At 42.6% G+C, this 24,829-nt stretch overlaps 1 protein-coding gene across 1 annotated transcript in view; it reads left to right on the top strand.

Moving 5' to 3' along the window:
* ptar1 (protein prenyltransferase alpha subunit repeat containing 1) overlaps positions 1-23,479 on the top strand; it is a 41,815-nt gene extending 18,336 nt beyond the window's left edge. Inside the window, exons 4-7 of the mRNA XM_073048518.1 lie at positions 9,087-9,191; positions 12,898-13,105; positions 13,994-14,313; positions 17,715-23,479. Of these exons, the coding sequence (XP_072904619.1) occupies positions 9,087-9,191; positions 12,898-13,105; positions 13,994-14,313; positions 17,715-18,054 (973 nt within the window). The 3' untranslated portion in view covers positions 18,055-23,479. The remainder of the gene's footprint in view (positions 1-9,086; positions 9,192-12,897; positions 13,106-13,993; positions 14,314-17,714) is intronic.
* Positions 23,480-24,829: the final 1,350 nt, after the last annotated feature.

Genomic DNA, 24,829 nt, shown 5'->3' with positions numbered 1-24,829 from the left:
CTGTTTTTCATGCTTTACAGTTTTCCCTGCTTTTTTGGGCTCTGCTGTGGGAAGGGGCAGGGAGAGAAAAGGAGCATGCAATTCACAAATAAAAATTCTTTCTCAGTTAAATTGATTAAAAATCCCTGGTTGTAATACTCACTCGTGTGAACAGAGTTAGGAGCTGAATACTGTCTTCAGCCACAGAATGACTTTCAGTCCCGTGCATTGACCTGCAATAAGATTGTGTTGCTTTTCTCCCTGTTAATGGATGATGGGAAGATATTGATTGCTGGCAATATATTAAGGATTTTATTTTTCATTTTGACAATGCAAGAGCACTTGAAAGATCCAATCAATACTAACTAGATAGAAGATGGTGAAAATGATCTGTGGGGTGGGGGTGGGGGAAATGATGTGAATCACTGCAACTACTAGCATTTATGTTGTTTCTTTGGCACAGTATGACAGGAACAAAAACTAAATTTTAGAACAAGACAGGAGAGTTGGATAGAGAATATTAATGAAGAATATTACAACAATCAGGTTGGTAGAGTAATTGGTTACTTAGATTACCCTGAATGTTGGTGGATGGTGGGGGATTTGGGGAGTTGATGCTGAGCATGTGAGAGAATATAATGCAGCATATCTATTTGACTTTGGTACCATCAACTCCATGGGCAGAATGGCCTTAGGAGCTATGAGATTCTGGAGGAGAGTCTGCTAGTGACGAAGCTATCGTCTAGTATGAGCAAGGGAGATTTGAAGAGTTACTGAGTTAATGAGGGTTGTGTGCCTGGAGAGGATCAGAACTCGGAAAGTGGGATATGTGACAAGGACAGCAGTTCGAGGTTAAATCCAAATTCCACAGCACCAGAAACCTGGATACTTTCCTGACCTTGTGATAAATACAAAGCTACAGCAAATTGCAAAAATCCCTTCTAGTCCCGGAGGAAAGCCCAGGATCCTTAAAGAACCTGACCACTTAATTAGGATGGCACAATTGGTCAGTGAGCTGAACTGTTTCACAGCTCTACACAGCCAGGTTCAGTCCTGACCTTGTGTGATTTCTGTGCAGAATTTGCACTTTCTCCATATGATGGTGTTTTCCTCAGTATACTCTGGTTTCCTCCCACGTTCCTGAAACATGCAGATTGGTAGGTTAATTGGCCACTTAATAATTACCTCCAGTGAGCAGGTGAGTGGTAGAATCTGGAGGAGATGACACATGATCATGCTGCTAGATCCAGTTCTAACAGAATCAAGTTGTTGATCTCATCAGTGATGATGAAACCGTGTACAGAGAGGAGATGGGGCAGCTGGGACAATGGTGTGAGCACAGCAACTTGAGTCTTTGTGGGCAAGACTAAAGAGATTGAGGACTTCTGAAAGGTGCAGGCTGACCGCTCCTCACTGCACATAAACGGTTATTCTGTGAGAGCTAGGAGCACTAAGTTTCTGGAGTGCACATAATGGTTGCTATCACCTGGTCGCCCAACACCATCTCTTTAGTTAAGAAAGCACAGCAGTGCCTCTACTTCTTGAGGAGACTGAGGCGAGTGAGCACTCCCATCCCACCCAGCCCTACCCACCACTCTAATCTGCTTTACAGGAGCACTTCTGAGTGTTCTGAGCAGCTGCATCATTGTCTGGTATGGCAATTGCAAGCCAGCTGACTGCAAAATCCTACACAAGATTGAGGATTGCTGAGGGGATCTTCCACCCATCCAAGATACTTACCAGGAGCACTGTATATGCAGGGTCCTTAGCTTTGTTAATAATCCCTCCCATCTATCCAACAACCTCTTTGACCCCTTAACATCAGGTATGAGGTACGTAGCATTAGGACAAGAACAGTTAGAATGGGAAACAGCTTCTTTCCCCAGGCCGTGAAGCTACTGAACGCACTGCCATCAGCCAGGTCTCTTCACATATGAAGTACCAGTGGTGTTATACTGTTTACTTTAATTTGTGATGCACCTTGTTATTTGTTAATTTATTTGTGGTGATGTCACTTTCAGTGTGAGTCATATGCAGTATTGTGCACCTTGGCCCAGAGGAACGTTGTTTTGTTTGGTGAAATACATTTGTGTAGTTGGAATGACAATGAATTTGAGATGACAACAATGGTGGGGGTGAGGGATTAAGGGTTAATGTACATGAGAGGATGGTGATTGTAGTGGACTCACTTGAGTTGAAAAGATTCCATACCCCATGCTGTATGACTCTGTGTGTTCAATAGCTTTGTGTTTCAGTCTATTTTCATGCATGACCATGTGTTTTACTAAATATTATGCAAGAAAGTCCCTTTAATAAAGTTCATGAATTCTTTAAATTATAGATGACAAATGAGCAAGAATAGCTACCAGTAGCAGAATCTGTATTCTGTCACAATGCCAATTGGAAGAACTGTTTGTGTGTTCGTTCCTAGGGCCCATCTGAATCCAAATAAATTGAAGGAAATTGTTCCTGTCCAAACTTGCCGTTCAGATGTGCCAACCCCACCTTGGATTGCTGTTGGCATTCCGAATTGGATTGTCAGTGTTTTTGCCCCCCTATAAACATTTTCTTATTGGTGTTTTGAATGAGATGTTAATACCAGGTATTGTCTGCTCACTTGGGTAAAAGATTTCCACATGATTGAGCTTTGTTGAAGAGTGACATCACATTCTCTTTGTTTTTTTTGGCCAATGTTCGTATCTCTTTAACCTCATACTTGCAAGAAGAAAATCTTGACATTTTCACCCTGTTTGAGGGAGCCGTGCTCAAATTGGCTGTCATAATCCTAAAATAACAGCTCTGCTTGAACAGGTATGATGGGTTGAGTGGCCTGCTCTATGCCTCGAAACCAAGCTGCTTCGATCTACTTTTCTATTCATTGGTACCACAGGCTATTCTTGAATCAATGAAACGGATGAAATAGTCTTCCTAATGAAGAGCATTGAACTACTTACCCAGTTACAATCCATTCTATAAAGCTGATGATTAATTTTGAAGAGTGAAATTAGCGATCAGTTGGGCCCTGGCTATTTCTATAGATGCACACGAGAGTTTACAAGAAATCCAATGGGCCATCTTCAATCAAAGTGGCTTAATTTTTGTCAAACAGCCTGGAATCGGGCCCTTTAATCTAGTAAGCCCTTCTGTCCATTGAGTTTCTATTTACACTCATTTCATTTTATTCCTCCTATATTCCCATCAGCTTCTCCCTAGACCAGAAGTTCCCAACCTTTTTTATGCCATGGATCCCTACTATTAACCGAGGGGCCACGGACCTCAGATTGGGGACCCCTGCCCTAGGCTCACCTACATAGTAGGGACAATTTGCTCTGCTCAATGCACCTATCAACCCGCATGTTTATCAGATGTGGGAGGAAAGCCCATGTGGTCACAGAGAAGTTGGAGACTCCTCCTAACCATAAATCCAAGTTCAGGATTGAATGGGGGTTGCTCTCGCCGTGAAGTAACAGTTCTGTCAGCTGTACTGCAGTGCTGCACTGTATTTCAGTGGCAGAAACATGGTCCATGAGTTAGCACCTATAGTACAACACAGTAGTTCAATATTTTAAAACTGTTTAATCAGTTATGTATTTGCATGAAGGAGTAATTCTCTGGACGAGCTCAGAGGCTACCTTATTGGGCATGATGTATAGATGTTGCTGTGAGATTTGTTTTATAAGGGGCTTACTCAAGGAATGTGGGCAATGCTGGTAAGGTAAGGTTCTTTGTTCATCGCTGATTGCCCCTGAACTGAATGAATTGGTGTTAAATTGCACAGAAACAGGTCCTTCAACCAGCTGGCCTGCACTGACCATCAAGCACCTATTTCAATGCTAATCCTACCCTAAGCCATTTTATTCTCACATTCCCGTTATTTTTTTTCACCTACAGACTAAGGGTCACTATGATGGCCAGTTGACCTATCTACTCACATTCTTTCTGATGTGGGAGGAAACTAGAGGACCCAGAGGAAACCTGCATGGTTAAGAGGTGTTGGATCGTGGTGTTTGTCAGGAATGAGGCATAAATAATTGCTTCATGATTATTTAATAAGAGTTGATAGAACAGAGATAAGAACAGAAGTGACAGGGGTCTTCTTACTTGAAGAAAGGATCTAAAGATGGTGCCTAGCATGAAACAGCTACTTTTTTACCCAAAAGATAAGAAAATTCCATATATACCACTAACACAGTTATAAAATACTTATTCAATATGCTGTAAAATCAACCAATGAGAGAATACTAGCCACTTAATGAAAGAACCAAGAAGCCTTTTAGAATTGTACTTTGTCTAGCCACTAGAAGCATATTAAACTCTTATGTATATAAAGGCTACTCAAAATATGAGCAGATAATTAATTGTTAAACTGCAAAATAAATGATGATTAAAATCAAGCAGCCAATCCAACAATTTCCCTCCCCACCCCCCACCTTGATTCTAAATCACACATTTAGAATCATTACATCTGAAAATTCAGGGGCAGAAAAAAATTGTGGTATCTACTTTACATATAAAATAATCAAAAGAACTACTTAGGTTATAAAATATCAAAGGGTTGAATACTTAAAAGTATTCATAAGATTATGTTGTGATTAGGCAGATTAGTATGCACACTAATGTGAGTTAGCACTAATAAAAATTAACCACATTGCTGATTGTCCTTGTCAGATACCAGTTTAGCTTGCTTGCAGTGGCTGGCAAGTATCCATTTACTTATCTTCTACTTGGTTTGTCAATAATAGTGCTTGATAAGGACCTTCCTATCCAGCTGTGAGTGGCCCTCCCACGTTAGGGATCAGGGTATGTCCTCCTGTTGGATATTGCCAGGCGGCAGAAACCTGTTGAGAAGCAGACTGGACAGCTGGGGTTAATTTCACACAACAGTTAACTAAACTGTCTGCTATAACGTGTATATCAGTCTCTCTGAGATCGAGAGGTCCTTGCAGTGACCTAGGATGCCCGGTTACCACCTCAGATGGACAGTTTGATCATTTGGGGTTGATCAAGAGGCCATGGTATGCCTTCCACATGATACCTAGTCATTGTTTAATAATTCCATTCATTTGTTCAACCAGTCCTGATAACTCTGGGTGGTATAGACAACAAAAAGACCATTCAGTGTTCATCAGTTGCCTTTATTCCTGGCAAATGCTCCCAGTGAAATGTGGTCCTTGGTCAGAGTTGATCTGACATGGCCATCTCAATCTAGGAATATAGTCAGCCTTTGATCAGAGTTTTTGCTGTGTGTGTAGCAGTGGCTTTCCTTGCTGGAATAGCTTTCACCCATCTTGACAACTTGTCCTCTATTAAGAGTAGATTGGAGTATCCTTGGCACTTTGGCAAAGAAATGTTGTCTGCTTGTAAGTGTAAAAATGGACCAGGTGAGACAGGAGCATCTAATTATGGGAGCTTTTCCACTGCTCCAGGATTTGTTTTTAGCATGTCATGTATCTTTCAAATGTTAGTCAAGCTTGTGCCCTGAACTTTGGTTTCGACCACCACTGGGGAAACCTTTTGATCTTTTGATCATCTTTTGCAGTCCATTGTGTCCTAGGGAGTGTATTTGTTGTGCTAAATAAGGAAGCAACATAGTTGGGGCTACTAGACTCTGACTTGTGCCATATCTCCATTTCCCACCATTCTCCATCCAGAACCCCTTTTCTCAACTTGATTTCTCAAATATCTTCGTCTGTAATTCATAGTTCAACTTTGTTTCCATGACTTCATGTGTCAGATTCACTGCATGTTCTCAGGACTTCTATTTCCTTTATTCCTTCCTGTGCTGCCCTTTTTGCAATGTTATCCTCGAATGCATTTCTACGACTTTCCATTGTGGTCATTTTGGAGTGGCTTTTTCACTTTAATACAGCAACTTCTGACAGCAGTCATATGACATCCATAAATCCTTGTATGAGTTGGCCATTCTTGATTGGAGCTCCTACAGTCGTAAGAAATCCTCTTTGTCTCCAAGTTTCCAAAGTATGAACAACCCCAAAAGCATTGAGAATCAGTGGAGGTATTAGGTGATTTCCCTCCTACCAGCTTGCAGGTTTCATTTAAAGCTTTTAGTTCTGCCTGTTGCATAGGTTACCAGGAGCCATTCTTCCTTATGCCAGCATTTCAGTTTCAGAAACAGCCATTTGAATCCCTCCCTCATTGAGGGACATCGGTGTATAGAGTCAGATCTTTGGCAGGGTTTTTACCAACAGGACGCTGTCGGACTCTTTGTTCTTGAATTAAAATTGCTATCGTGTTTCTTGTTGACGTACAGGATAAATGGTTTACCTGCATCAGGGATTTTTAATGCAGGCACGGTACATAATGTTGCCTATTTTATATGAAACGCTTTCAGTTCCTCATTAAGAGTCACAGGGTCATCAAACCACATACAGTCCTTCAGCAGGTTGTTGAGTGGTTGAGCAGTAGTCGATGGATCGGCCACTAGCTTGTCAATACATTAATTAACAATAGTTTCATCTTCAGTCCTCTGTGTCTTCACTCCCTATTCTTTATTGGAGCACGCTGTGACATAGCTGTCAATCTTGCTGTTTCATCGCTGTCATCCTCACTTGAGTCACTAGGGACTGTTGTAGACTCCCTGTCATGTCCATCCGGTAATTCTTCAGAGCTCAAATGGTGACACTGTCTCAGAGGGCTGTTTGATAACCCTCCATTATCTTGTTCTTTGGAGTTCGGATGGTGGTGCTGTACAGGGAGACATTGATGTGATTTGTAATCCCTTGGGTGGAGCATTAAAGGTGAAGGTGCCTCCCATGGTGGAGTACCAGCAGTAGTGTCATTGGTAGGACCGCCCACCTGAAGTTGCAGCCACACTTTATTGCTTTGCTTCAGTTCACTTTGAAACTTCGTACAATGCACATTGATTGACTGCATTCTTTTGCACATTCAGTTAATGCAAAGCTTTGCTCTTTAGACTTCTTGCTATATATTGTACTGTTTTTGTAGTTTATCGCAAATTTCACATTTCTTTTGACAAGTAAGAAAAACTTTACTCGCCCAATTAATGCTTTCAATCTGACTGCTCAGTCTTATCTCTAAATCAGTAGCAGCCATATTCTGGATTTTAGTGCATTCCCTCTTATTTTAATAAACTTAATATTGATATTTATTTTATCCAACTGATATGTTTTATTCAGATCAGAGTTCTTAAGTTTTGCGACTTTGGCCATTGCTTTGATTTGATCTTAATTCATACATACATTTATCACTTTGACCAAGATCTCAAAATATTAATAGATTGTAACCAAATAGTAAATAGATTATCTCAGCAAACAATTGGATCGCAATCACTAAGGTCAATCCGACAAAGCAAATAGATCAGGGCCAAATAGATCGTACAACCTCTGTTTTCACCAGGTACCCAAATAGATCGCTGTGCAATGAGAATAGGTCATAACCAGATAAGTTAAGATCAAATAGATTGCAACCAATACTTGCTTGGGAGATTCTCTTTTAAAATAGCATCGCAGCACTTTGCAATCTTGAATTCCATCCGATGTTCAAAGGCAGAACTTTTTTTCTCAGGCAAGAGGAACAAAGGATGTTGCCCCTTTTGTTACGTGCTTAAAATTCCCTCTTTTGTCTGCATCTGTAACAAATTTTAAATGCAGGAATATCCTGTTGCTGACTACATCAAAATAGTTGGATCTTGGTATTTAAATTCAAGGTTCTTTTAGAAGCCAAGAACAGGGCATAAAACTTCTTGTTGCACAGTTGATAGAACAAAGAGAACAGGAACAGAGGAGTAACGGGGGGTCTTACTGCTTAAAGAAGAGAGGATCACATAAAACAGCTTCTTTTATGCTCAAAAGATAAGAGAATCCGTACAGATAGGAAATACTTAATACTGCTGTAAAATCAACCAATGAGAAAATAGTAACCACTTAATGAAACAACAAGAGTTTTAGAATTACTTTGTAAAGCCACCAGAGGCATATTAAACTGTTGTGAATTCAAAGGCTACTTAAAATACAAGCAAATAATTGATTGGTGAACTGCAAAGAAAATGACCATTAAACAGTTGGATCCAACAGCGAATCATGCAAACTCCACAAAGCCAGCTCCGGGGGTTGGGATTAAACCTGGGTCTATGGAACAGAGCTCCATTTGTTGCACAGTTATGCCATCCTAATTTAGTAGCTGGAGTCAGACCTGTAAGGATATATCATTTTTTAGGTTTTTTTTTGGGGGGGGGGAGTGGGTGGAGTCAGGAGAGTTTCACAACTTTTGTGTCTTTGCATTCACTATCATCCAAACCATGTCCTTTCCTCATCGTTGTCATCGGGCAGGAGGTACAGCAGTCTAAAAACCTACTCCTCAAGGTTCAACTATAGCCACTCCTCTACTGCCATCAGGTTTTTCAGCTGAGTTGAGAGAATCTAATTCCACCTTGGACGGTTTCCCTCAACTTGCACCAATGTTGTTAAGTTATTTTTATTGATTGTGTCATGTAAGTTGTGTATAATTTACGTTAATTTAAGGTTATGTAATTTATGTTTGTCATGTTCATAATCTGCTGTTCTGTTGCTAGAAATAGCTTATTTTTCATGGCATTTATATCATGGGTATGTTTGCTTGTGATAATAACCTTAAACCCCCAGATTTTTATACCAGGCTTAATTCAGTTACTGGAATTTAAGTTCCTCAGCACCCATGGTGGAAGTCAAGAAATAGTCAGTAGTTTAGTCCCCTGCCATGTTACTAGCCTGTATCATCATGAATGCTGATTAGGCTAAAATGGAAATTTCCTTCCCCAAGAACAGCTGGGGTTTAGCAGTAGTCCCAGTTACCTCCGGGTCTCTTCTTCCAGGCTATTTGTTCTCAAGTTGCCGTGGGGGAATTTAAACTCCAAACCTTAAGCTATTTAGTTTTGTTCTCTAGATTCTCTTATAGCTAAAACTATTGCTGTGGCAGGAAAGGCTGCCTGCTGAGACGATTAATAATGACTATGATTAAAATTGTTTTGCACATGCTGTAATTAGTATTTGAGTTCTTTAATTTATCTTTTAAAAAAAAGTCCCTGCTTTGCTTTGCCTGATTAATAACTGAAATCTGCATCAAGAGAATGATTCTGATATTATTTCCAGAAAAGAACTTGTACAGCTTGGAGCCTTGGATCCCATTAAAGACTTGTACCTTGGAAAACTGGCCTTAACAAAGTTCCCTAAAAGCCCAGAGACTTGGATCCACAGGTGTGTAAATTATCTCTTCGTACAATATATTTTCAGAATCAAAGTCACCAAAGTTTTCCTTAATGTTTTGATGAGTTACTGAGATGGTTTTAATGATTACTAATGAGATATATCATGTACCAAGACAATTTGATAAATAGAGACCTTCTTTATTCAGGATAAAATATGACTGCCACCCTGGGTAAAGCACGAGGAAAGCATTTTCACCCTTGAAGTTGTTCCGTAAAATAACAAGAGACTGGTGTAATTCACCTGCCTAGTTTCCATTTCCCATTTATTCTTGGTGTGCTGTCAATAGAAATTTGACATTAAGAAAGACTGTTTGCTGGAACCTTTGAAAAATACTAGGATAGAATAGTCCCTAGGGCTGAATGGTATATATCCCACGTTACAACTGAAAATGTGGCAATTAGATCCTGGATTTCCTCACTTGTATTCCCCAGCCAGTTCTCCACAATCTCTGTCAGCACAGGTGCACCTCAGGGCTGTCTTTAGTCCCCAGCTCTACTCGCTTTACACCTATGACTGTGTGTCTAAATACAGCTCCAACACCACACTCAGGGTTGATGATGACACCACTGTGGTGGGCCATATCAAAGGTGATGACTCAACATGCAGGAAGGAGACTGAAAATTTGGCTGAGTGGTGTCATAACAACAACCTCTCTCTCAATGTCATCATGACCAAGGGAGTGATAGTAGACTTCAGGGGAGAAAGACTAGAGGTCAATGAGCCAATCCTCATCAAGGGATCTGAGATGGAGACGGTCAGTAACTTTAAATTTCTGAGTGTCACTATCCCAGAGGACCTGTCCTGGACCCATCATATAAATGTAATTGCAAAGAAAACACAACAGTGCCTCTACTTCCTTAGGGGTCTATGGAAGTTTGGCATGATATCAAAATACTTTGACTAACTTCTATAGTGGACAGTGTGCTGGCTGGCTGTGTTACGGCCTGGTATGGGAACCCCAATGCCTTTGAGCAGAATATCCTAAAAAGGGTAGTGGACTCGACCCAGTACATCATGGATAAAGCCCTCCAAACTATTGAGCACGTCTACATGAAGCACTGTCATAGGAACGCAGCATCCATCATCAAAGATCCTCACCACCCAGGCCTTGCCCTTTCCTCACAGCTGTCATCAGGTAGAAGGTACAAGGGCCTCAGAGCTCTTGCCACCAGTTGAAGAACAGTTACTACCCCTCAACCATCAGGCTCCTGAACAAAAGAGGATGACTACACTCATCTATTGAGATGTTCCCACAACCAATGATCTCACTTTAAAGACTCTTTATCTTGCCATTTCATGCTCTTGTTATTTATGTTTGCTTTTGCAGTTTGTTGTCTTCTATGCTCTTGCTCTTTCATTGATCCTGTTTACAGTTACTGTTCTATAGATTTGCATATGCCTGCGGGAAAAAGGATCTCAGGGTTGTATGTGGTGACATGAATGTACTTGGATAATAGACTTTACTTTGAACTTTGAGGTAGTTGTATCTTTGTATCCTCACTGACCACAGTGATTGGAGGATGGCAAATGTTGTTCCTTTGTTCAAGGAATAAGGTTAACCATGGGAATTATGGACCAATGAGTCTTGCATCAGTGGTGGGCAAACTATGGAGAGGATCCTTGGAGTTATTTATGAGTATTTGGAGAAATGTAGCCTGGTTAGGAATAGTCAAAATGGCTTTGTGAAGGATGGGTTGTGCCTGAGGAAGTGGCAGAACACAGATCGGTGGGCGTGGATTTTAGTAAGGTGTTTTACAAGTTTCCCCACGGTAGGCTCATTGAGAAAGTCGGGAGGCGTGAGATTCAGTGAAACTGTGGATTCAGAATTGGCTTGTCCGTAGAAGACAGGAAGTGGCAGTAGATGGTGTGGAGCTTGGAGTTCAGTGACCAGTGGTGTTCCATGGCGATCTGTTCACAAGACCTCTGATCTTTGTAATTTGTTACAAATGATTTGGATGAGGAAGTGGAAAGGTGTGTTAGCAAATTTGCAGATAGCACAAAGGGTGAAGTTGCAGATGGCGTTCAAACCAGAGAAGTGTAAAGTAATTCACTTTGGAAGGTCGAATTGAAGGCAGAGTAAGTATGGAGGAACAAGGGGATCTTGGGGTTTACATTCATAGATCCCTCAGAGTTGTAGTGCAGTTTGATAGGATGGTTAACAAGGCATATGGTGAATTGGCCTTTATTAATTAAAGGATTAAGTTCAAGAGCCATGAGATAATTTTGCAGATCTACAAAGCTATAGTCCGACCACACTTGAAATAATGTGTTCAGTTCTGGTTGTCCTGTTATAGGAAGGTTGGAGAAGGTGTGGAGGAGATTTACTAGGATGCTGCCTGGATTGGAGAACATGTCTTATGAGGATGGACAGGAGCTTTTCTCTTTGTAAAAGAGGATAAGAGGTGACTTGATGAGATGCATCGATACAGTGGACAGCACTTTTTTTTTTCTGAGAGTGGAAATGGCTAATATGAAGGGGCGTAATTTTAAAGTGATTGCAGGAAAGTGATAGGGGAATGTCAGAGTTAAGTTTTGTTTTACAGAGTGGTGGCTATGTGGAACGTGTTGCCAGGGTGATGATAGATGGAGATGTATTAGAAACATTTTAAGAGGATGAAAGAGAAATGGGGGGGGGGGGTGACTACGTGGGAGGGAAGGATTTGATGAATCATGGAGAAGGTTAAAGACTCAGCAGAACTTTCTGGGACAAAGGGCCTGTACAGTGTAGCATTTTATGTAAATAGTGACAGCAGTACTGCCTGATACTTTGTCAGTGTCAATTCTTGCAGATTTCATGGGTACAGAACTGTATAGAAAGGTTGCAGGAACCAAGTCAGGCTCTACAGCCCCATCTTGTCCATGTCAAAAGGTGCTGTTTGAGCTAGTCCATCAGCTTATACTGTATCTCCCAAGTCTTTCCAATTCATACACCGGTCAGCTCATTCAAATGTCTTTTGAATGTTTCAATTGTACCTGCCTCCACCACTTCTGGCAGCTTGTTCCACGTATCCTCCACCCTCTGTGTGAAGAAGATGACCTTCAGGTCCCCTTTAAATTTTTCCCCTCTTACCTTAAGCCTGTCCCCTCTCATATGCTAAAGATAAATTCTTAATCTCACTATATACCTGTTGTGACCCTTTCACTGTATTTGTTTACTTGTACTGCAGCTTCTCCATAATTACTACCCTATATCCTGCATTCTGTTTCTTTTTACCACCTCATTGTACTGAAGGCATGATCTGACTGAATGGCACATAAACAGAAGTTATCGTTGCATCTCAGGATGCATAACAAAAAGGAAATTCCACTCTATGCTCCCAGGCTCTGTTAAGTCTGGCCAGTTTGCACCTGTTGGTATTCTAAATGCACCTCCGTTAATTCACCCTCACCTCTTAAGGAACCATTCCCACCATAGAACTTGACTAAGCTTTTGCAGCTCTGTAACGTTTTTCTGAATCTCTTCTGCATGCTGCTTTCTGTAATGTAATGTAACCTTTGTGCACAGATTTATACACTGGTTTCCCCAGGCTCTCTGTTCCCAAACTGTCCTCTCATTCATCTGAACAATGTGTAACGCCTCATGATTACAGTGGAGAATGCGAGTAGCTACTTGGCTGTAGGACGGGGCTTTCATAAAGTTAATATAACTGCCTCTGCAACCTGACCCCCCAACTGCTGCTTTATTTCCCAAAAGGCGCTGGGTATTTCAGAAGTTCATTCAGGAGCTCTGCCTTCCAAATTCAAGGAATAACTCAGGAGTCATCTCAATAGAACAAATGCATCGAATAATCCAGGATGAGATGGCCGTGTGCTCTGCAGCTGCTGGGAGGTACCCGAGTAATTATAACGCCTGGTCCCACCGGATCTGGATCCTGCAGCATGTGGCAAAGTGCAATCTCAAGGTACGACCCTTAAATCTTGTTTTCCCCATTTGTGATGAGCACAAGCTATTCAGCCCAACTTCAGGAGCCTGCTCATTAGTTTGTATTCGCAGTCTCTTCTAGTGTGTGCCCACTCTCCTTGCAGAATGTTTTATCTTCTCACCTATCAAAGCCCTTTGAAGCTCTCTTGTCAGTTTGCCTCAGGGTCTTGGCTGGATCAAAGTACTTGGTTTATTATGTCACGTGTGTCAAGGTACAGTGAAAATCTTTGCATGCCGCCTATACTGATAGTTTCACCACATCAATACATAGAGGTGTGCAAGGGAAAAGCTATGACAATGCAGAATAAAGTGTTACAGAGTAAGTGCAGTGATGGTGGAAGATGAGGCACAGGGCTTGACGGTAGGTTGATGTTAAGAATCACCTTATGGTAAAAGGGGTCCGTTTGGTCATTATATAACAGAAGCTGTCCTTGAAACTGGTGAACACACACAAACTGCTGGAACAACTCAGCAGGCCAGGTACAGTCGGCGTTTTGGGCTGAAATCTTTTGCCAAGACTTGCATCCCTGCAAGAGACTTCACAGATCAGCAATCCAATTGAACAGAAACTGGTGGTGTGCTTTATTCCAGCTTTTTGTAACCTCTGCCCATTGAAGGGGGACAGAAAAGGGAATGTCGGAGGTGGGAGAGATCTTTAATCATGTTCGCTGTTTTTCCAAGGCAGTGGGAGACGGTCCATGGAGGAGAGTTTGATTTTCATGAAGTACTGAGCTGTGTCCACAACCCTCTGCAGTTTGTTAAGGTCTTGGACAGGACAGTAGCTGTATCAAGCTGTGATGCATCCAGATATTGACTGACACTATTCACTCAGTTTCTAGTGGTTTATTATTTTCTGTGTCTTTTCCAGATTCTCCTTGATGAGTTGTCCAACACCAAGTACTGGGTATCCTCCCATGTGTCTGACCACAGTGGCTTCCATTACCGTCAGTTCCTGCTGAAATCTGTGGTGGGCAATTCCAGGAAAACAGCGGTTCCAAGCACTGGGGGGCTCGGGAGGACATCTGTGCACAAAAACCCCCACGCTGACCTTTCCACACACGGAGGGGAGGAGGGCACACCTGGGGGAGAGTACACTGCTGACGTGCCCCTCATAATTGAAGAGGAAATGGAGCTTTGCTCCGATCTCATCGAGTCTTATCCAGGACACGAGGCGCTGTGGTGTCACAGGTAAACTGACGGAAAATATCTACTCTCTGGGGGATAGTGGAAATGCAGGTGGGAATGCATGGTGCCCACGTTGATTCCAGTTTGGATTGACCTTTTCAGTCAGGATATCGGTTGTGTGGCTTGAATTCCAGAAACTCTATTGGGATTTGAGCCTGCAACCCAACTAAAACCTGCAGTGGCCAGTTAACCAGCCAACCGTTCTGGGATTCAGAACACAGAGAGGCACAAGAACAGGCCCCACGGCCCACGATGTTGTATCAAGCTAATGTCATCTAATTCCCTCTGCCTGCACACGGTCCATATCCCTCCGTCCTCTGCGCATTCATCTGCCACTTAAACACCGGGAGGTAAACTGGAGCGTGTCGTCACAGGGTGAACCTACAAACTGCATACAAGTGCTCCTTTTCTCAAGAAGAGTATGAGTGAGTTTGTTTGGTGTCCTGACTGGAAGCCTCTCACTCACTTGACATCACAAACGTTCATTTACCTGCTGCAGCACCGAAATGCCTATGAGTTCCAGCAGTGCAGGATCAACCCTACCCTCCAGGCTGCCTGTGTGGAGATTGACCATGTCAGTGTTGGCTGGCAGGTTACCGGTAATTGGTTCCAGTAAATTACCCCGAGTGTAATGACAGCGATGAATAACTGAGGATTGATGAAAGTGAGAGAGAGAGAGTGCTAGTTACAGGCAAATTCCGGTGAGATTGCTCTGAGGGCCATCTTTCCTATCAATGTACCTGTTTAAATTTCTTTTAAACATTGTAATTGTACCCATTTCTACAGCTTCCTCTGGCAGCTTGTCCGGTTACCCCCCACCATTTGTGTAAAGAAGTTTCCCCAGGTCCCTTTTAAATTTTTCCCCTCTCTCACCTTAAATGTATGTCCTGTAGCTTTGGATTCCCCTGCCCGAGCGGGACTATGACCATCCACCTTATCAACTCCATCTGGATTTGATAAATCTTCCTCAACCTTCATGCTCCGGAGATGAGTCCCAGTCTAACGAGTCTCTCCTTACTCAAGCACTCCAGTCTTGATAACATTATTGTGAATTCAGTGTTATTGTTTATGGGAGTTTGTGTGGAAATTGGCTGTCGCATATCTGGTAATGACAGCAGTGACCACAATACAGAGTTGCATCATTAGTTGCCGAGGGCACGAATGGTGCAATAAAAATGCAAATTCAACTACTTGGAGGTTTCACAAGCCAGTCAGATGTAGTATTGTCTAATGCCACCAGATGGCGGCGTAGTATCACCAGTTACCTTCAGCCTGCGGTAGAATTATTTATCAATGGGCCCATTGGCCCATTTTTCCCATGCTGGCCTTTCTCTACCAGTATTAATCCTATTTTTCAGCGATTGAGTACCTACCTCCTAACCCTTCAGGCAGTGTGGCCCAGATTTCAACTACCCTTGATTAAAAAAAAACCCTTAAATCTCCTACTCCTTGGCCCCTTGCCCTAAACCTTTTCTCTCCTATTCACCCCCCCCACTCCGTTAAAGGTGTCTATACTAGAGGGAGAGTTCCTTGCTATCTTTCATCTGTGTGCCCCTAATAAATTTGGATTCCTTTCTCTGTTTCAAGGGAAACAAACCCAGTCTATTCTGAGTCTCAAGCGAGTGTTGTCGAGAATCACCAATGCACACAGTATTCAGATGTGGCCTAGCTAATGTTCTCTGGTGTTATACCACAAGGCCTAGGAGCAAATTAGTCCATTCGGCCCATCAGGCCTGCTTACGCATTCCATCATGGACAAGACCTCCTGTCTCTTGTATTCTATGCCTCTGTTAATAAGAGCAAGTAACCCCATATGCTGTTTTCATCTTGTCCATCTGTGCCTTCAGCTTTCCCCTTCACCCCTTCATTCCTCTACCAATCACCTTTTAAGGCCCGTCCCTAGTTTTTACCATTTAAAGCAAGTTCTTCATGATCACCCTGTCCTGCCTTTTGCAATAACTCTTCTCTTGGCATCCTGCTCTCCAATGAAATGAATGCCAGCCTCATTACAATTCTCCAGTGCTGGTATCATCTCTGTTGCCATCGCATCCCTCCTGTGTTCTATACAGTCTTCCAGCTTGAACCTGACCATTACTTAACCCCATTCTAGCATGAGCTCACTGCTCTTGTATTCTGTGCTGGCGCTGAAGTTATCCACAGAATGTTGTTCAGCTGCAGATGTCCCTGAAGTGGATTACTTTGATCAGCCACTTCAGAGCGCAGTGAAATGTTGCTTTGACCTGCAGTTGTAGGTGTGCATTGTCGATTCCCTTCCCCTGGAAGAAAGTTACTGAAACTATAGCAATAGCCATTCACCATTTATATCACTGATGCCATTCCAAAACTATGTAATTGTTGAATATAAATTTGTCTAGTTGCTGTGAGATACAAATTCCTTTGTCTAGGCTTTTGGTTCCTAGTCCAATAGCCACTTCACTTATGTTCCTGTATGCTACCTTATCTACCTTAGTTACTGCTGTGATGTCATGGAGCAAGTGAACAGGCCCTGTGACCAACTGTCTGTGCCGACCAGGGTATAAGCATTTTCCTGCATTTGGCCCATATCCCTCTGAACATTTCCCTCTGAAGGCCCATATCCCTTTGAAGTCTGCACTTGTCCAAGTGTCTTTTCAAATATTGAAAATGTACCTTCCTAAACCGCTTTCTCTGGCAGCTCTATTTGTTTGCACTCTGGTTGAAGTATTTGTTCCTCGGGTTCCTGTTAAATCTCTCCCTTCAGACCTTAAATATAAGCACGGTAGTTGCTCTGCCTAAAGCGACAAGAAACCACAGAGAGCTGTGGACACAGCCCAGCCCATCTGAGAATTCAGCCTCCCCTCCAGGGACTCTGTCTACATTTCTCATTGCTTCAGTAAAGCAGTTGATGTAACCAAAGACCCCTCTCACCCTGGGCCTTCTCTTTTCTGCCCTCACTCCCAACAGACAAATATACAAAGGCTTAAAAGCATGTACCACCAGGCTCAAGAACAGCTTCAATCCCCCTATCTTAAAACGCTCAGTACAATAATTGATCTCTTAATCTACCTGGTGGCCTTGGACCATATTGTCTGGCTGCATTGCCTATTCACGGTATCTCAGTACACATGGCGATAATAACCAATTTACCTACTCCCCACCCTTTTGAAGAAGACTATCTATGACCCACATAATTTTTTAACACCTGTATGCAATCACCCCTTATTCTTCTATGTTCCAGTGAAAAATTCCAAGCCTGCTCAACCCCATTAACTTTAGTTCCACACGTCCTGAAATCTTTACTACCCTCTTTGCCTCGGAACTATAGCAGTGTGACCAGTCATGCGTTCCAGCTCCGTGTTGATCCGTACTGCTCCGACCCCCAGCCAGCTGGGAATTCAGCCCTGCTCCTATTTTCTCTCTTGCAGGAGGTCGGTGTTTTACCTTTGGCACTGCTGGAACAGAGATCACCTTCGGGTCTTGGCCGACCCCTGCAGCAGGAGCGAGGCGACAGCAAACAGCTTCCAGCTGGCCGCTGCCTCCGGCTACCCCCCTCACTGCATGGACATTGACGGGGCGGCAGGCTCGTCCAAGCAAAGCTACACCCAGGAGACCAAACGCTTGAAACGCGGCCCCTCGCTGGACTTGCACAGCCTTGTGGACGAGCATCGCTTTGTTGACACAATCCTTTTAGGCTGTACTAACTCGGAGCAGGCCAGGTTTGCCTCTGCTTACAGGAAATGGTTAGACACAGTATTTTGTCAGTAGCAGCTGGAGAATACTCAGCCATATTGCGGTTAGTCTTAAATCCAGCTCCCAACGCAGTTCTGTTTTGACCACCGATGTTGCATGGCGCTTTTTTTGTAAAGTTAATCTTCAGTACTGTGCGAGCCCCATTTTAAAATGGGGCTGAACTGAAACTGACCCTAAAACAAAAACTATGTTCGTGGAGGCTTTATGTAGAGATGAGATTTGCAAACTAATAATACAAACTCCAGCTGGTTTTTAAACTTCAGTGTTAGAGGTATACAAGTTTGCAAATAAAAAATGTACACTCGTACATTATCCATTTTTTTGTTTCTTTGAGCAAGTTATCCACGAATAGGTTTTTGTTTTGTAAATACATTTATAATGGGATGAACTTCCCATTTTTCCTCCTCTGCTTGCTAGGAGGACTAAGCCTAGTAAGACTTTGTTCTCTCATCACTATAAACTAAATTACCCCTGTTGTTATTCCACACTCTTCTTCAGATAAATAACAGGGAATAGTGCCATCTGATCCTTTTAACCAGAACCCTGTCCAATCCCCAAATAAAATCTTAATACATGACTCAAAAAGGATGCAGCACAGCTCGAGTTTGTTGGGTCTATTCTGCCTGAACCAATTGGTGCAAGAGACTCTGGGGCTTTTGAGAAAATTTAGATATGAGTATGCTTTCAGAGCCCTTCCAGGCAGCACCAACAGGAGTACCTTTTTAAAGAAAAGATAAGTTTGCTGCATCTCTTTCTCTCTCCTCCCCACCCACCCCCCATCACCCCAGCTCTTTTTTGGTGCAATTTGAGCAGTAATATTTGCACAGTTAATCCAGAATGAGCTCATTGCTGTCTAGGATGTTGTACTAGTTGGTGAATTCAGTAAAGCGTTTTGTTTAATGTAACTTTAAGTAAGGGGGGAATTCATTCTGAAGAGAGCTTAAAAAAAGAACTTGAATTTTTGATACCTTGAAAAGGTGTAGTTTTTAATTGTATCAGTATTAGTTTACGCCATTCTATATAGGTACTGTTGTATTCAGAGGGCGAGCTGTTGCTGACTTGTCTATAAGACAGGAGTAAAAAGAATTGTCCTGTTATGGTTTATCAAACAACATAGCATCTTGTTATGACTTGTTGGACTGAATGGCCTCCTGTGTTGTGCTAGCTGATAGGAGAACAATGCCTTTGGTTTCATTCCCTCTAATTCCCACACATCCTTAAACCCCCTTTGATTCTGTTTGCCATTTAACTACACTAAAGAATTAATATTTGTAGTGTCAAATAAACTTATTCAGCATGTGTTTTGGAGGAGACTGAAGCACATTGGGGAAACCGAGAGAATGTTCAAACTTCTCAAATGCAGCACCCAAAGTCGGGATGGAACCAGAGTAACTGAGGCAGCAGTAAATAACTGAAGTTGTACCGCTCGCTCTCTCTCGCGCTGATGAGGTAAATTCAGTTGGAGCTAACAAGTTTCTCAGGCTGTTGTGACGTTTACCCAACAGCTTCCAGCTGGGTTTACCTGACTGTGCGTTGTAATACCGTCATCTAGAGAAAAGCAGAATTTGGTTTATAAAACACTAATTCCTATGCTGCAGCTAAAGGGTTCTCCTCTGGGTTGAAGAGTAAACCCAACAGGAACAAAAATGTGTTGGGTAAATTTGGACAGTCCAAAAATGCAGAATTAGAAGCAGGAGTTTGTGTTGTGACCTCCCAAACAAGTCCTCTCCATTGCCTACTTACCCACCCAGTTCCTGTGTTCTTGAAAAATGGAGCTCAGCCTTGTATGTACCCAATGGCTAAACATCCAGTGCTCTCTGTACAGTGGACTTGCTACCCTCTACATTAAGAAATTTCTCCTTTTCTGATTTTTCCTCCCACCTTTCATTGTGTGGTTATGCCCCTTTGTCAAAGTTAGTCCAGTCAGGATTATCTGCAGTTGGTCCCCTTCACGGTGCGATCATGTTTCATTCTTCCAGACTCTTGTAAACATGGGTCCACGTTACCTAATCTCCTCAGAACCCCACCCCACCCCACCCCTCCCAGGAATCAAGAGATATTCTTCCATTCTTTCCAAACTCTATAGTGTGTATAGGCCCAGTTTGCGTGATATCTCCTCGTAAGATAAAACCTTATCCCACTATTTGATCTGGTAAACCTTTGTTTTACTCCGTCTGTTGTAAATGTGTTCTTCAATCAGGAGAGCAGACTAATTTAGATGGGGAGCGGCTTGCAAAAAGCTGAACGAACTCAGTGGGTCAGGCAGCATCTATGGAGGGAAGTGGGTTGTCAGTGTTCTGGGTGGGCACCTTTCATCAGGATTTTGTCTGTTCGGTCCAGATGAAGGGTCTTGTCCTGAAACATTGACTGTCCTGTTCCCTGCATGGATGCAGCTTGACTCCCCTAGTTCCTGCAGATTCCTGTTCCTGTTGCTCCAGATTCCAGCATACAGTCGCTTGAGTCTGAAGTGGGGTTTCAGCAGGTTTGAGGTGGCACTGTTCTTGAAGAATGTACAGGCAAAATAGCAGATTCATGCCCATGCCAGTATGTCAATAACCGTCCATAAATGGAAAAATTCTAATTTCTGTTGTAAAGTGTACTTAAACTACATTATTGTGTTGCCATTAATTTAAGGTAATTGCAAATTGAGACAGCTTTGTATGTAGCAAACTGTCTGTGAGCATTGTCTCGTAATTCCCCCTTACGAGAAGTTAATTTCTAGAGCCCCGTTAACGGTGGGTGATATGTTTTAATGAAATTAAATGCTTTGCTTAAACCATCTTGGGCATTTTGAATTTGACCCCATTCCTGTGGGTGTGGCATCCTGAGCTGAGCATGGAATGTGATGGCAGCTCCCTGTTGATCTCCCATTCTGAAGTTTGATTCCATTAAAGGCAATAGAAGCAAGCTTCTGAAATAGTCTTGACAAGCAGGTGCGACTGAGCAGCCCTACAAAGTCCAGACTAGGTGAGGATGATGGCAGATTTCCTTCCCTAATGAGCACCAGTGAACTTGTATCTTTAAACAAGGATCTGGTACTTGTGTAGGCTCCATTACTTCTACGGGCTTTCCATCGATGTGTTCAGCTGAATTTAAATTCTCCTGCTGCTCTGATGGCAATTGAACTCATCTCTGTAATCACTGGGCCTACAGACTTCAACATGGGGCTTCTCTTGCGAGTGTAAATGCTCTTGTAATCCACAGGAATACTTGTGTTAACTTTAAAATCAAATTTCCACATGACTGCAAACTTCTGTGAAAATGGCTGCAATTCTCTGTAAAATTTCCCAACACATTGAGATTTATTTGTGCAGTTCTTAAAATAAAGTAATATTGAGTGAAACCTCACTAGAACTGTGAAGGAACAGGAAATGAATTATTGGCAGCTGTGACAGCATGCCATGCATAACGCATCAACAGTGAGCATTATTGATGGAGAGAGGTGAGCCAGTTGCATTGACTGCTAGAAAGATAGTAGAACCAATTCCAAAGAGATTTATTTTACTGAGCTTGTGTTTTTTATTTCCTCCCTGTAGTGTTAATTAGATTGAAAAAATCAACTTAAAACTTGCTTGGAAGGAGAAGTTGATCTTTGGTTGCTGGTGCTAGTTGCGTCAGGGGTCTATGTTGGTCAGGTGGCCTGGTATTAAATTTTCTTGGACTTCATTAAAACCAAATGTGTAAAGTAGATGTTCTCTTGCATCTAGATAGTAGACCAGGCACTAAAAAGCCAAGCTCTTTATTTTCTTCCCCCTTGTTTTATGAGTCTAATCAGGGTGTGCATCATTGCGTAAGTTTAGTTTTATGTATTCTAGTTCGAGCTGGCTGTTAACATTTTGGTGAATGCAATAACCCACAGGATTGCAGCTCCTGTTTAGAAAAGGCTTGCTGGAATGGTGGAAGTGTGTGAATATTCATCTGCACAGCCTGCTTAACTGTGTGCTGCCCAAAGGAGAGGAACAACTGAGCCTAGGTCTGGGTTCTTCTGTGCATGAAGCAGGAGAAAATAAATGCCTTGGGCTGCTGGAGCTGATGGCCTTCATCTGACACTGGGATGGAAATGCTCAGCACATCCACCAGTATCCATGGTAAGGAACAGAAACCTTAATCAGGATGAGTATTTGTGGAATGTAGTGCAGGCTAAAGGGTTTGTAGAAAAGGTCTGCCGTTGATTATTGGGTTGCATTTGCCAAGCTCTGAGAGGTTTATATGAAGGCAGATGTGGGTGGTTATGGGTAAGGAAGAGATGTAAAGCTTAATAGATGAAGCAGAAATGGCAGTTGCAAAAGTAATGAGAGAAGCTTTCCACTGGTCAAACGGTCAAGAACTAGGAGACATAGTTGTCCACTTTTGCTGCTTTTGCCAAGGGAAATCTTTATGCAGTGAGTAGGGTAGGATTTGGAAAGCGCTGCTGGAGTTGATGTGGAGGTAGTTCAACTGAAGTGCAAGGGAGAACTGAAATAATTTACAAAGTAATGGACTGTGGGCAAGGTACGAGCAGAATCAGTTTTGCATGGAGTCAGTACAAACTCTCCAGATGAAATAACCCACTTTGGTACTGTAACCCTTCTGTGATGGGGATTTGTAAGAGGTCCCTGTGACTGTCATGTTGAACTTAGTGTATAGTGTCTTAATGTAATGGCCATTTCACAACAATGTGGTAAAGACCACGGCCTAGTAATTTGGGATGAGTATAAAGGACATGGTTTGAACTTGTCCACTTGTACATCTTTTGTCAATGTGAAAGGCTCTTTAATATAGCTTGGAGCCACAATGAATCTGATTTTTGAAATGAAGTGCCTGTTGGGGGTGCAGCTAGTTCAGTCCTGGAAAGATTGCGAATAATGTCATTTGGGGAACCAAAATGAGGGTTCCCCACTCACCTACAGGGCTGTAAGAGTTTGCTCCCTGTAGCTTCTGTTTACCCCACAGGCTGTTCCTAATTAACAAGAATTTTTGATAGTTTTTCATTTTTTTGAACCACAAATTAGTATAATTGTTCAGCAAATAAATCAGCTGTTGTTAGAGAACAGGGTTCCAGGAACACTTCCTTATTACAGTTGCCAGCAAGACGCTCGTTGTGAATGTAACCAGTCTCCCTCTGTTTGAATATTGTGTGTAGCCATGTACCAGTACCGGAAAGGTAGGAAATTCTGGCGAGAAGCCTCTAACACTGGGATCCTATGCAAGAGAGTTCCTTGCAGTTATCTTTGTCAGTGCCATTGAGTGGCACAAAATGCTATAGTGCTGCTCTGTCCAAACTGGTATTGTTATATAATAGTCGCATCGGTTATTTATTGTTAGACTTGTTTTATACCTATACACAGATTTAAGAACCACATTTAGAATTTGTAGTAGTTATTAAGCTGGATTGTAAATTAACTTTCTATTTATTCTGTAGTGGAGATTCTTTTAATAAAAACGTTCACTCTGCAATTTATTGCCTTGTAAGTAGTGGCTTTATTGCAATGATGGGAGTGCTTTAATATGTATTTTGCTAAAAGCTTTGGAGATGGTTTTCTCTAACCTCATTGTATCTGCCTATTGTAGAACTGTAGCCTGCTGCATTAATAGATTATTGATCCTGCTTGTAGCAGGTGTAATTACATTTTGTTGGTCATGCTAAAACCATAAAACTGCTTGTGATGTGTAATCATCTCATATTTCAACCCTTGGCTGCCTGCTTTATCCACAACCTGCCAGTTTATTACAGCCCCTCCTCTAAGCTTAGTTCCGAGTACAGGACTTGCCCACGTTGCTCTCCCAAGATAGGACAGGCATTTCCCTGAAGGCCTGAAATTCAGAAATTGCTCTACAACAGGGCAGCTGCAAATGATGTCGCAAGTGTCACCTCAAGCTGTCACTTGCAACAGTTTGCCAGAGGTGAGTACAATTAAAATCCCTAAAAGGCATTTGGACAGATACACATATAGGAAAAGTGTAAAGAGACATGGGGTAGATGCAAGCAAATGGGATGAGCTCATGCACAGATAAGTTTAAAGGGACGTGGAACTAATTGAACTTGTTTTTCAACAGGTTCAGCATAGGACCTCCTACTGTCCCCACCCCCACTTACCCAAACCACACACCCTCCCTGCCCCTGAAGCCTTCTCCCTCCCCTCTGGTGAGTGCTTGTGTTCCAAAAATCCCTCAACTTTGGAGTATCCTGTCTCCATGGGATGACCACCCTCCCCCACCTCACTGTGACTGCAGGTCAGGTTAAGAAACAGCTGGAGAGACTACATCAATGCAAGGCTGCTGGAGCGGGTGGTATCAGCCCCAGGGTACTGAAGGCCTGTGCGAGCCAGCTGTCTGATATTTTGCAGCACCTTGACATTCTGAGTCTGAGTCAGGGAAAGATACCGGTGCTGGGGAAGACTTCCTGCTTGGTTCCTGTACCCAAGAAGGCGACTCCATCTGAACTTAATGACTACAGACCAATTGCCCTCACATCTCATGATGAAGGTGCTGCAGAGGCAGGTCCCGACTTACCTTGGACCGCAGTTGAGATCTTCATTGGACCCTCTACAGTTTGCCTACCGACCTCATGTGGGAGTGGACGATGCCATCATCTACCTGTCGCAGAGAGCTCACTCCCACCTGGCTGGTGCTGGTGACATTCTGAGAATCACATTTTTACTTCTCTAGCCACTTCAATACAATCCAGCCACTTCTTCTGAGCAAGAAACTGCAGAGGATGGGCACAGACAAATCCACTATCTCCTGGATTACTGACTACCCGACAGACAGCCCCCTCAGAGTACTTCTCTCTCTCAGATGGTGGTGAGTG

The sequence above is a fragment of the Hemitrygon akajei genome, chromosome 6 (assembly GCF_048418815.1).
Source record: "Hemitrygon akajei chromosome 6, sHemAka1.3, whole genome shotgun sequence".
NCBI lineage: Eukaryota > Metazoa > Chordata > Chondrichthyes > Myliobatiformes > Dasyatidae > Hemitrygon > Hemitrygon akajei.
This window is presented reverse-complemented; position numbering and strand designations above follow the sequence as displayed.